Raw genomic sequence first — 13,999 nt, 5'->3', positions numbered from 1 at the left:
ATCCTCCGTTCAGAAAATTTTAAAAAAGTTGTTGTATCGTATCCCCGAATTGTTGTTTTTTTTTTCTTCTTTTTTTTGGTATTTTGATGTGGAATCTAATATAAGCGAAGACCAATATATCTCATTCATATCATGTTTGAATTTTGATCACCCCTTGAAATAACAGTTTAATGTTAGTCATCGATAAATAACAGTTTGATCTCCAACGCAAAATTATCACCCCCTGATATAACAGTTCGATCTCCCGTTAGAGAATCACCAAAAGAAATTGTATCCGGGGCAGTTCTATGATGGGGTTTATTGCACATGACAAAACCAAAAGCTACGACACAAAGAAAAAGCCATTACGCCAAGCACTATGATGCAGGGCATCCCTTCCCTATCCCTCATTTGTAGGGAAGAGAAACGGATCACAAGACAGCCTCACTATGGTGTCCTTTTATCACTTTCGTAGATGACATGGAAACTGTGAATAGTGTCAAACGGAAACTTAGTATCCGTTATTTTTTTGCTAATTTTTTTTCAGTTGAAATATTTATATAGGTAAAAAAATATAATTTAGAGTCAAAAAGTAGATATAATAGGTAAAAAAGAGTTATAATAGGTAAAAAAAGAGTTTTAAAAAAATGTGAAAAAGAAAAGTTTTAAGGTAAAACTTAAAAAACCAGAAACAGATACTTAGTTTCTATGAAAAATGTCACAGATGCTCAGTATCCCTTTCTATTAAAAACGAAAACTGAGAATTCGTAAAGCATGATTTTATAGTTTTCGTGTAATTTCCCTTTCCTACTAGATAAATCAAATCTGATCCACTTTGCTAAATAGGAAAGGGATATCCCTATTCAAATAGGAACATGGGAAACCATAATGGTTGGCAAAACCGATTTTCTTATAAATGAGGGACAGGGAATTGAAAAGGGACACCATAGTGCTTGGCTTTAGTTGTTTCTTATGGTATCCATTCTTTATACAAGCAAGAATCAGGCAGACCATACACAAAAAACAAAATAAAATATACTCCTAGCAATCAGAATTAATAAGCATTTCTTTCTTTCTTTTTTCTTGTTTTCCCATTGACTCAATTTAATGTTAGTCATCGATAAAAAAAATGTGGTTGTGCATGGATGACTAAATTAAAGTTGATGAAAGAAAGACAAGTCTTTGATGGGACAAAGAAATAGACACATACGGTGATCCTGCCCAGTGCAGTTGCCTTCTTTTACCTAATTCCTCCATTTTGTGGACAATTTGTGGGTGGGACATTGCATCCTCATTCTTTCTCAAATAATCATTTGTGGACAAAATTTGTGAATGGGACATTGCACCACTTCTATGGATCATCTGAGCATTCGAGTGAATGTCGTGTGAATTTGTGGATCTCTAATGTATTAAGGCTGTAACTACCGGAAATCCAATAGTACACCCCAAAAGAAAAGTAACTAAGATCTAAGACATGTTTAGTAATATGAACCCAAAATCTTTATCGATGAATCATACAAAGAAATCTAAGTACAAATTCTTAAACAAGGAAACTCTAATCTCCTCTAAGCAAAACTCTCCCACTCAACCAAAAAATCTCTCCTCTACATCTTGCCCAAGGACCTCAACTTATAGGCCAACTAACCTTAATGGAGTACAACTCATTTTACTTCGCCACATTCTCGCGGAGGTGTCCTTTACTTCGTCCGGATCATTTTCTACTCTTTCGCTATTCTCACATGGACTTGTCGGAACACCTGTCTCTTTTCTTGCTCCATAATTTATCTACTTCGTGACCTGTCTTTTCAACCAAGTAATCCTACTTCGCTTTTCCTGACTTCGTCCTTGGTGACTTTCTGGGTACTCCCATCTGGTCCTTCGAATCTTCGTGTGAGTATCCCTTCCTTTGCTCATATCTTCTCTTTTCCTTCGTGTGATTGGTCCTCGGCGAGATAGCTCTGACATCTGATTTGAAAAGTCTCTGATTGGGATCTTAGAATGAGATTTTCTATCTCTTTACGTCAGACACGTGGAAAACCTATTTCGTGTACCTACATTTGATCTTTTGTAACATGCATTCTCCTTGGAGATTACCTCGTGATAAGATTCTATCTCGCACAAAGATGATACTTTGTCGAATAGCCAATAATGGCGACTCTGACCTGATTTGACAAGTCACATACGAAGATTTTCGGGGCACGGTACAAGATCTTTTGACCGGATTTTCGTGTCTTCCCTATGTCCATGTGGCGATCCATATTTTGGTATCCACAATTTGCATTTTCTTATTCTTCTTGATCGCGGGGAAAGGAGAATAAGAACCGTCTGAAGTTAGATAACCGCTACTTCTTCCCATCAATGCTCTCCACGTGGTCCCTTTCCTCGTGTAACCTGTTCGTATTCTACGATCGTGGGTAATTAAGTTTGACCACTCGTCTCTATATATACCTTTTTCTATGACCTCTACTTTCTCCTTTTCCCTTCTCTACCTTTTGTAAGCTCTTGTTTTGTTTTTCTTTCTTCCAATGGCTCCCAAGAAAGTCCCCAATACTACTACATCCACGACTCTTAAGGAATTTAAAGTTGATCTGCAAAAGTTGGGTATTTCTCTATCTCCAGCGGTTGATTCATCTGTTTCTCCTCCCATTACCGCAACCAAGTTCATGGAACTAAACTATCGATGGATTCAGACGAAAACTTGGACTTCTACAAGGATGATAGTCACCGCCGGTCAACTGAAATCAGGTCTTTCTTTTCCTCTGTATGACCCGAAGAATCCTCTCTTCTATGAAATTCTAGCGAAGCTTCAACGAGGTGTTTACTAATTGAGTGGAAACGCCATCCGCCTTGCCAATGAGTTTTTCAAGAGATCTAACGGCGACCCTTCCCAAATTCCTGACCTGGTTCAAGAATTCGACCTGCGGATTATAATATTGATTCTTTCTCCACGAATTACGTTGGCAAAGACATGACCACGATAACCTATCAAGAGTGGGGTGTTAAACTTACTCGCAAATCCCCATCCGACTCGTCCAAGGTCCTTCTTTTAGATGTTGATCCTATTGGCCCGTCGCGGAACAAATATCTTCGTCTTTCTAGAGACGAGGACTGCATGATGTACCCTCTGGTGACTGAAGGCCCATTGGTGTGGGGTATCGACGAGAATGGCAATCCTCGGACTGGTCCCCTCCCTTCACATGCTCATATCGCCGAATATGATCCCGGTACACTCTGCTGGCCTAAGAGGCCCAAGGAGGTTAGTTTCGTTTTCTTTTGGTTTCCTTACTTTTGGCTTGCACCATTCCCTAATATCCTTGTTCTTGTCTCAGTATCCGCTTCCTCCGCATGGTATGTTGAAGGACCTCTCCTGGAAACTGGTCCAAACACAGGTTTGTATCTTTTGTCCTCTTTCTTGGCTATTTTCCGTGTTAATTTCTAATTCTCTATCCTCCAGGGAGGTGAGCCTCAAGAAACAGACGGTCCTGCTAAGAATCTGAGAAAACGCCAACGCTCAGGGGTTCCTTCTAACACCACCCAGGTATCTCCATACTTCCCAATTTGCTTTCCTTTCCTCTCGTCATTCCTTAACCTTGTGAATTTCAGAATGATCCTCCTACCTCTCGCTCCTCTCAGCGTCGTCGTTATGGCTTGGATTTACATACCATGACTCAAGTTCATTCCTCAGTTTTGCCTTAATCTGGTCCCCCTCAGCATCAACAACCCCACTCATCTTGCGAGAATATTCCGTCGCGATCCTCTCCTTCTTCGTCCAGAGGTGATCATCGAACCAACGAGGCGGAAGAAGTTGGTCTTATTCCCAACTTGAATTTCTTAAGGGAGATATTTGATTCAACTCGTGAAAATCCCTCCTTAAGATATGAGGCTACCGAATCTTTAGTCAATCTCAGCTTCAATGTTTTTTTGGCTGAAGATCAATCCTTTATTCTGAATGCTTCTTTGAATATTTCTCTGGAGCAACATTCTGCCATAATGGGTTTGGTGAGCTTTTGTTCTAAGTTTAATGTTTGTTTTTCCCTTTGTAGTTCTTCCCTAAAATTTTAGAGAAAATCTTTTATCTCTCAGGAGCAACATCGCAGCATGGCTCATCTCGTTGAGCTTCGGGAGTCTCGGGAATTAATGAATAAGTCTAGTGCTCGTATCCTCCACATGGAGAAACATCTTACAGAAGAAAAGAGATTTCGGCTGATCTTCTCCGTGAATTTCCCTTCTTTTGTTATTTTGGAACTGTCATTCTCTTGATATCATCTTACCTGTTTAACTCCTTTTCCCTTTTAGGTCATGAGCAAGAGCTTGAGGACCAGGTCTTTATCCTATTCCGGGAGAAGGATAATCTTTCCAACCAAGCTTCCACTCTTCAAGAGGATATTCAGTATCTCCACGAGTATCTTGATAAGATGACGAAGGACGCTACCCTACTTGCGAAGCGACTTCGTAGAAATTCTCAAGACGAGAAGGTCCGGCTTTTAAATGAGTTCTGCGATTCTCGGGAATTCTTTGCGTTTCTTTGGACCTCGAAGTTTTTTCCGGCGATGAACCGGAACCTATAGCCAAGGAACCGACTTCCGCTATTAATGAGTTTTCCTTGCTGACGAGGATACTGAAACCGATGGGGATGATGAAGGTACAGACACTGATGAGGATCATGAAGACAATGATTGAGGATGCTTGTTCCCTTCTTTATTTTGAATTTTGCTAATGGTGTAACCTTGTAATTTATTTGTATTTCAGGATGTTTCAGATGTTTATCATTTTGTAAATAATGTATTTCTCCTTTTCTTACAACTCTGCTTCCGTAATGTTCATCTCTTGCTTATAAATATGTTTTTGTCTTTAATCTCGCAGCTTTGCTTCTGCGATGTTCACGACGTATTCGTGAACATGTGTTCGCATCTGTCTCATGACTTCGCCTTTACCTATACTTCGTGACTTCGAATAACTTTGCCTCTATCTCGCGCCTTTCCTTCTGCACTTTGGACCTTTGTTCCAAGTATATACTTTCGAAAGACACTGAGCCTTGTGAGGATAATTCTAAAGAAGAACAAAAATATAGAAGTATATACTTGCCTCTTGTTCTTGTTGAGCATTAGATGATCAATCCAGTGTTGCACAAGTCAATATTTTATATTTACTTTGTTTGTTTAGGAGATCTGTGCTTTCCTAGCAGCTTTTCGAGGTCTCATTATGCCTCCTAATTAATGTCTTATTTTGCCTCATCCTTTCTGAAGGATTTTAATTCGACGAAGTCTCAGGAACTTATTACCCTTCCAAATAATAATCCATCAACCTCGTCTTAGATTTTATTTTATTTTCCTCCGCGACAATGTGACAGGCCTAATTATTCCCATGAACATTAGCCCCATGACATTGCCGTGTTTTTTGGTCACACAGATCCCTACTCTAGAGGGTTCCATCCCTTTATATTCCTCCTGATTTCCCCTTCAAGGAGGTTAATTAACCCTAACATGCATGTCGATCTCCTCCCATCCGGTTATTACAACACTCAGTTGTTTTCATGACTTCTTATTTCCTTCGCCGATGTGGCTTGGGATTACGAAGTCACACCCTAAGTGAGGTTTCTTTGGGATTGAGTGCGTCGTAGCCAAGAATTGCCAAAAGGACATGGCCGATAATGCTCCAGACGTCCCAGACACCCGCAACTCAACCGAATACGTCGGCGCTTTGGTCATATTTCTGCACCCCTTACTGAAGGCCATCATAAAAGGGACCCTCAACGGATAGGTCTTATTATTTCCCCTAACTTATCTCTCTGAGAGTTGTTCACGAAGTGCGTTAGGTCTTGCCTCTTGCATTTTCATGCAAACTAAGGTGCATGTCGTGGATTCTCAGCCTCCCTAGGCGAAGGTTTTAAGTTTCCTTAGAAACTGCTTGTTTTGTGAATCTTGTTCGCCTCCTAATGTGAGGTCTTATTTTCCTTTGGTTATCTCGTAAGTTTTGCTTGTTTATTCCAAAGACCTTGCTCTCATTTAGGTTGATTATAAAAGAGATATTTCATTAATAGACTCCATTCAACTGAATTTTGTTGCCTTTACTGCATTATAACATACATTCATGGATATTATTTTTTGATATACACTGGATTCCAAGGATGGTCTAATTTTCGACCTTGCCTTTCGATCTCGCCATATATTATATTTCCTTCTTCGTTTGTGTCTTTCCCTTCACAATCCGCTAACTCGTACGCCCCATTGCCAACTACCCTTTTCACGATATAGGGTCCTTCCCACGTAGAATCTAACTTTCCTCCTGATCCCTTTTGGTATGGGGGTATTTCTCGTAGCACAAGCTCTCCGGGTACAAAGCTTCGAGGTTTTACCCTTTTGTTATATTCCCTTGACAGCCTCTGATGGTAATTCATCATATGTTGTAACGCAATTTCCCTATTTTCCTCGAGATCGTCCAACTTTGCTAAGAACAAATCTGAATTTAGCCCATTCTCCCATGTTGGAAGGATGACTTTGGAAGGCAACACCGCCTCAGCTCCATACGTCAACACAAAAGGGTGACATTCCGGTTGCATCTCGCCGGGTGGTTCTATAGGACCATACCACATTTGGGATCTGTTCACACCATCCTTTATGATGACCATCCAACTGTTTTTCAATGTGTTTGCTAGTGTCTTGTTAGTAGCCTCTGCTTTCCCGTTGCTTTGTGGGTATACGGAATCGACTTCCGAAATTGAATTTTGAATGCATTGAACAACATTCTTACATTTTCTCCTTCAAATATCCGAAACGATAATGACTGGTATTCCAAATCTACAAATGATATGCTCCAGGATGATATCATACACATAACCATCTTGCGTGTGTTGTAGGGCTTTGGCTTCCACTCATTTTATGAAATAATCCGTTGCTACTATCATGTACCTCCTTTGCTTTGTCCCGGTTACAAATGGTCCCACAATATCAATTCCCCACATGGAGAAGGGCCAAACACTTAATATGGAGTTTAAGCTCGTGGATGATGCATGTATCCTTTTCCCAAATCTCTGACATGCTTCGCATCTCGTGGAGATGTCCTTTGCATCTTTGTGCATATATGGCCAAAAGTATCCTTGTGTCCTAGTTTTGAGATCTAATGACCTGGTTCCACTGTGATTACCAGCGTCCCCGTAGTGAATTGATTTCATAATTTCTATCCCCTCCTTTTGTGACAAGCATCTCATCAGCGGGCCCAAATATGATCGTCTATACAAGACTCCTTCTCTCACCTCATAATTTGTGGACTTACTTTTGATTTTATTTGCCTCTTGCCTATCTCGTGGGAGATCTCCTTTCATTAAATAGTTATATATGGGGGCTCGCCAATCATTATTGCTTATTCTTGTACTTCCTTCTTCGACCATCATCACTTTGGACTCCCTTTCTTCTCTGTTTACTGAGGGTTGCATTAACCGTTCAATCATGATGTGTTCGATTTTTGGATCTTCAATCATTGAAGCTATAAAAGCAAGTGCATCCGCATGTCTGTTACTATCTCGGCCTACGTTCCTCCAAATAAGGCTTCTTATCTTCATTGGATATTCTTTCACGAGTTGCTGATACCTTTGCATCACTGGATCAACTGCATTATATCTTCCTTCGATTTGGAGATCGTACTTCGTCTAATCCCATTTCTATCGTGATCCTTAGAGCTTGTATCAATGCTTCATATTCAGTCTTATTATTTATTACTTTGTATTCCAATTGGAAGCATAACACTATCTTGATCCCCATGGGAGAAGTGAATATTATTCCTATTCCTCCTCCGCAGCTGTTTGATGATCCATCGAAAAATATCTCCCATCTTCTGGGATGGTGGTAGGACTAAAAATGATCCTAAAAATTCTAACTGCAAGTGCACAGTGTCGGCAAGCAACACAGGGCAAGCACAGGTCAGTTCCACAGGGACAAGGGGGTGCAAGTGCTGTTTTTGGTTTCGTGCTTCCTTTGCTAACTTGTTCCTAGGGGCAGTGAACAGTGAGGTGGAAATGGTGAAATAAGAAGATTGTGGCAGTGTGTGAAACAAGTAAAGATTGTGATGTTAAGACACCACAGTGAGCATGAGGGGAAACAAACAGTGAGCAGTTACAAAACAGAAGCATTTACTTGACACTAAACAGAAGCATTTACAAAACAGTGAGCATTGAGGATGGAGTGAGATTGTTGTGTTGAAGTAAAACAATAAGTAAAATGCAAATATGATAGGAGCTAAAACTTACTAAAACAGAACATGGGAGAGAAACTGTGGATGGGAATGAAGAACAGTGGGGAATGAGTGAGAACTAGGGGATTGAATTCACCCTAGCTTAAGCTATGCATTCTCCTATAGACATGTTAAACACAACTATGGTATTCTTTCCAAAGTACTAACTGTCTTTCTAAGGTACAATTAGTCAAAAGACATATGAATTCAGCTTAAGTTGCAGCTTATCAACAGCTCATGAACCTAACTACAAAGTATACTTGGCATACATTGTGAAAGTGATCTGTCACTAAACTAAGTTCATTCAAACTTGCTTAACATTCAAGAATAACTACACAACAGGGCTAGGGCTTCATCAAGTCCCTAGCAAGAGAGCTAGAACATGCTGGAGTCAGGAGTTTTCATGTTTGTCAAGCATTAAGACTCAAAACAAGAACATGTGAGTTAAACAGGGGAATTACAAGAACATTAACATACACAACATGGTTTAACAGTGAAGAACAAGTGATGACAGTATAATTGAAATTGAAATTGAAAAATCAAATTAACCCAATTAGGGGGAACTAGGATGACCCAAGAACAGTTTTTGCATTCTCTACAGCTTCCCTTTTATAGCTTACAACAAAATCCCTAATTTCACAAAAAACCCTAATTTTGAAAACCCTAAATTGATTTGGGGAAAATCAAATTCTCTCACCCATGTGTGAATTCTGCTCGACCCGTGCTTCTTGATGTCCCTCTGATGCTCTTCCTCTGCTCCTATTGTCCCCTAATTTCGAGTTATTTTACTCACCCCAAAACCTAGAGTTTCAGAGGTTGTGAGATGAAGAAAATAACTAGGCTAGGGATATGGGGGTGTTGTCCGTGAAGAGATAGTAGTGGCAGTGATGGAACTGGTGGTGGTGACGGAAGTGACAGCGGCAGAGAGGGGAGGTGGTGGAGTTGCAGAGCTCTGCAACTGTCGGGTGAAGGAGATGAAGTTTTGGGGCGATGGGTTGTTTGGGTGGATAATAGGATTCGGTGCTAGGGTGTGAAGCGGGAGCATCTGGTTCGATGTTTGGCGAGCTGAGCCGCTGGATATGGAGATGGTAGGTAGATCGGACGGCTAAGAGAGAAGCAGTTTGTAGCGACCGTTGGATGTGGAACACAACGAAGTCAACGGTGCTAGATTAGGTTAGGTGCTGTAGTGTTGGGCGGAATCATCGGGATTTGATGCACATGCATAGGAGCGACCGTTGGATGACAAGATGGATCCAATCTGACGGCTCTCATGGAAATGGGTATGGATAAAGGAAATGGATTTGGGTAAGGGTTTTGGGCCTTGGGTATGCCAAGCCCATATCTTCTTTAAGAACAATTCTTCCTTCTTGAGCCCATTCCTAGCTTTTTGGTCTTGTGCGCAACATTCTTCGCGGCTTTTCACTACTTTTCTGCTCTATTCCGTTCCGCAATTCATCCAGACTTTATTTATTACCTAAAAATATAAAATTAAGTAAGAAAAATATTTATTCTTGAAAACAATGAAAATACAGAATATGGGATAAAATGTAGAATTAATGCATAAAAGATGAGTTAAATGCCAACAAAAATACATATAAATATGCACTATTTAGCACTCATCAAATACCCCCAAACCTGAATTTTACTTGTCCTCAAGTAAAACAAAACTAAGGAAATCCTAACTATACCACTGTCGCTGGTCTCTCGAATGCATTTAGCGTATGCACTAAGCCTTTTAAACCACTAAGTGTCCCTAGTGGACGAGTTGAAGTCTCGTGAAGGTTTACCAGAGGTGTACCTACAAAACCTAAGGACAAAATATAAGCTCAGATTCCATCAAATGTGACATGTGCAAGACAGTAGAAGCTCACAGCAAAATGGAGATGTCAATCTAGCTATCAAGGCACAATCCTAGCACTGATAACAAATAAAGACATGTGATAAGAGTGTAAAGTGTATCTACACATGTGTAAAGAAAGATCGGATGTTATGACTACTAATCACCAAGAGATAGTTTCTCAGGCTAAGAACCGAGGTCGAAATCTAGCTAGCTGTCCGGACTTTACGAGAATTGTGAATGAGTAGGAGGTGTTTCACAATTGCTCGCGTTGTACATCAATGGCATACACCCTCCTTGCTTATTACAAAGAAACAATAAAATGACTCTTTACATGACTCTTATTTACATTGACTACTCTCTTTTATTTTTGGAACAAGAGAGGATGGAATTGATAAATACTTGATTTGTTTTTTTTTTTTTTTTTTTGTATTTTTTTTTTTTTTTTTTTTTCTGAAATATACATTTTTTTTTTTTAACAGGAAACACTTTTGATACATATACAAAAGGAAACAAAAATTACATGACACTTTGCAAGAGGTAGCCCTTTTTGATGCACCCAGTTAAATTCAATGGTTGTCTTTCTTAATGTAACCTCCACCTTCTATCCCAACCAACCAAAGAACAAGCTAGTCAAGTTTCGTTCAGTATTCTAAAGTGATTGGCAATCGTAACTTCCTATCAAACACCTTGAAGATCGAGGCCATACATGTATTGGTAGATCGTGCGCGTGCAAATTTCTTATCACTATGTGAATTGTGCTAGAATCAGGGTGCCTAAATATCTAGACTAAGACTCCTAATAAAAATACATATTTGCACAAGAGTCAACATTTCAAGGTAAATGAGCTCCATTTTTATGATTTTTCATTATTTTTTTTAAATTTTTTTGAATTTTGATTTTTCAATTTTTTTTGGAATTTTTTAATTTTTTCAAAAAGAAGAAGGAGTTCGTTTTCAATTATGGCAAATTATCATGGTATCTACTCTATACCCCCAAACCTAAACTAAACATTGTCCTCAATGTTTCAAATTATGGAAAGAATTAAAATGCAACATATGGAAAGGGACATGCTGAGTAGAGTAAAAGGAGAGAGAATACCCGATTTCGGCGAAAGCAGAATTAAAACTCCGTTATTCAAGGCAAAAATCCAACATATTTCAGCCAAGATCATATTGGATTAGCCAAATATATACAAAAGGAACAAAATGGTTTTTAAAATTCTATCTACTGGATTATATACAAAAATTCACCATACACTAACAATCTAAAGAGTTGAGGATCAACCCAAAAGACAAAGTGTAGAGGTTTCAGCAGCTTCACACAATAATAATATGATAGGCATGCAAGTGAAGCTGTGAAACAAAATGAGCTACCCCCAAACCTAGATTTTACAGAAGATATAATTTTGAAAACAAAATCGCGCAGTTTCGGGGGTTCATCATGCAAAAGGTCTAGCTCGAAATGAACTGTGCTAGGGACGGGCAAACATGCTATTTCCAACTGTGGTTCCTCAAATGTATTATATTTGGATGAAAAATAGTCCAAGAGGACTTGGGAAGCACACAGTTCCAAACCTAGGTTGGGAATTTTCAGAAAAATTGGTTTTACAATATCGGTACAAACCAAATCTAGGTTGGGTGGAAGGCCAACAGATTGTGACTCATGTAGGAGAATAGGTGCGTCATTATTAATCAAATCAAAATCTCCTAAATCATCTACACATGTCACATCATGCTCACAATCATCAATCAGTTTAGCAAGTTCACACTCAGAATCATCAACATCATCAACAAATTTATTCTCATGCATCGGCAAATCAGGAGAAATATCACAATGTGACCTAGGTAGAGAATCAGACACATCAAATATATTTTCATGCATATTAGTGTCTACAGAAGATTCAACTATTCCTATGTCATGTTCATCTTCACAGAATAATTGTACGAATCCCATGTCAATATCAAAATCATATGAATTACAATGAGTATTAGAAAAAACAACATTCATGAAGGTCGAGGGCGAGAAGCAATATGTTTTTGAACCAACAGGTTCCACAATATTTTCATGTTCTTCTAACATATCATCATAATCATCATAATCATCATCATGGTAGCATGCATATTGGTCCTCATTAACAGTGGTGGTGTCATTAGTCGATTCATGTTCCTCTAAATTGGGTTCATATTCAACATTATTTACATGAATGGGACTAGACACTTCATTAGGGACAACATACATTTCCTCATGAATTTCCTCCTTTTGTCGGTGAAGCAAAATCTGATCTAAATGTGCATGAATTCGTGTTGTAGATCTATCATAGTCTTGCTTACAGAGTCTTAAAGCTTCTGTGGTGGAGTCTAAATTCATGGGAGTACAAAATTCTTCATGTTCAAATTGTGGTGAATGGTACATGTGTGCATGGTCATTAGGGTCTACAAAATATTGATCGCAACCCCCAAAGGATTGATTATGGTCCCAATGACTACCATTCTCACAATTCATGGGCATTTCATACATTGGATTTTCTCTAGATGGCCTAAAATTATGCAAAATATGACAATGCTCAACAGGGTGGTCTAAACTACCACATGCGGGACATGCATAGATTTCAGGTTGCCTAAGAAAATTAGATGTGACAGATTCCTCATGTGATTGTATTTCTAAAGCTGTGATTCGAGCTTCTATTTGATCCATAAGTGATGATTGGGTGAGTGAGGCACTAGCAAAATGTTCATTTTCACGTTGCGATAAATGATGCATGTATGAATAGTCATTAGGGTTCATGTATTGCGGCTCGGGACTTTGAAAATGTCCATAATAATTCCTATGACTATTGACATCATGGTCCGTGGAAGGTTCATAACGTGGCATATGCCCATAAGCAAGTTCTCTAAGAGTTCTATTTCCATCCCCAGGAGCAGACCAAAATCCAGACATGATTGGCTCAAAAGCTAAGTAACTATGTTACAAAGCTCAGAATTTGGTTTTTAAAGGGTTTGGATTTTTGGGAAAAATTTGGTTTTGGTGGGAGACATTTTTTTTTTTTGGCAAGTTTGGTTTTAATGGGATATTTTAGAAAAAATTTGGTTGTCAAAATGGGAGCAAGTAAAATTTGGTTTTTGAATGGGAGAAAAGTTTTGGTTTTTGAAATTAGGAGCAAATTTTTTTTTTTTTTTTTTTTTAAACTTAGCCTAGCATAAATTATCACACCCCACAAAAGAAAATAAAAACAACAATAAATAATTACAAGCCCATAAAAGAAAGAAAAAGAAGAAAAAGAAAAATTATTACAAGCCCAAATAAAAAATAAAGAAAAACAAAAATTATTACAAGCCCACAAATTATAAATGGAAGCCCACAGGTTGGGTTCTCTTAATGGGTTTAGGCTTACTTGCTTAAGCACAGCCCAGCTGCTCAGTTAGGTTGCAAAAGCCCAGTTGGGCTTTGGATCATCCTAAGCTTTGGCTTTTCTGAGGCCCAGTTGGGCTTTGGTTCACTTTCTTCACCTCCTGCAGCTTACAGCCCAGTTGGGCTTTGGTTCAGCAAAGCTGCAAGTGCACAGGGTCAGTTGGCCTGGCACCAGGTGCAGCAGTTTTGGTTCAGCAACAGGTGCAACATCTCACAGGATTCTTGGCCTGGCACCAGCAGGAGCACCACAGCAGCACAAGAGCATCAGCAGCAGCAACAGCAACAACAGGTGGTTCAGTTCAGGGCTTGCAGGCAGGGCAGCAGCAACAAGGGTCAAGTTCTTACAACCCAGCATCTTGGCAAGCTCAGCAGCAAGGTTAAGAACAGCACCACAGCAGATTTCAGGCAGCAGCAGCAGTTCAGTGGCAGACTTAGCAACAACTCAACAGGAGTTACAGCAGGCAAAATCAGCAAGCAAGCATAGGAGTTACAGCAAGCAGAGTTCAGTAACAACCCAAAAGAAAGAAAGAGCAATTGCGCCGCAAC

General features: G+C 39.4%; 1 protein-coding gene across 1 annotated transcript; it reads right to left on the bottom strand.

The window, feature by feature from the left end:
* Window positions 1-6,076: 6,076 nt before the first annotated feature.
* On the bottom strand, window positions 6,077-7,573 carry LOC113311147. Its single transcript, XM_026560000.1, has 2 exons — window positions 6,888-7,573; window positions 6,077-6,737 (listed from the first exon to the last, which is right to left on the bottom strand). Exons 1-2 carry the CDS (start codon window positions 7,571-7,573, stop codon window positions 6,077-6,079), a joined length of 1,347 nt encoding a protein of 448 aa, XP_026415785.1.
* Between the last annotated feature and the right edge of the window lie 6,426 nt (window positions 7,574-13,999).

The sequence above is a fragment of the Papaver somniferum genome, chromosome 9, assembly GCF_003573695.1.
Source record: "Papaver somniferum cultivar HN1 chromosome 9, ASM357369v1, whole genome shotgun sequence".
NCBI classification, from domain to species: Eukaryota; Viridiplantae; Streptophyta; class Magnoliopsida; order Ranunculales; family Papaveraceae; genus Papaver; species Papaver somniferum.
The sequence above is the reverse complement of the archived record's forward strand: the minus strand, read 5'-3'. Positions and strand labels throughout refer to the sequence as shown.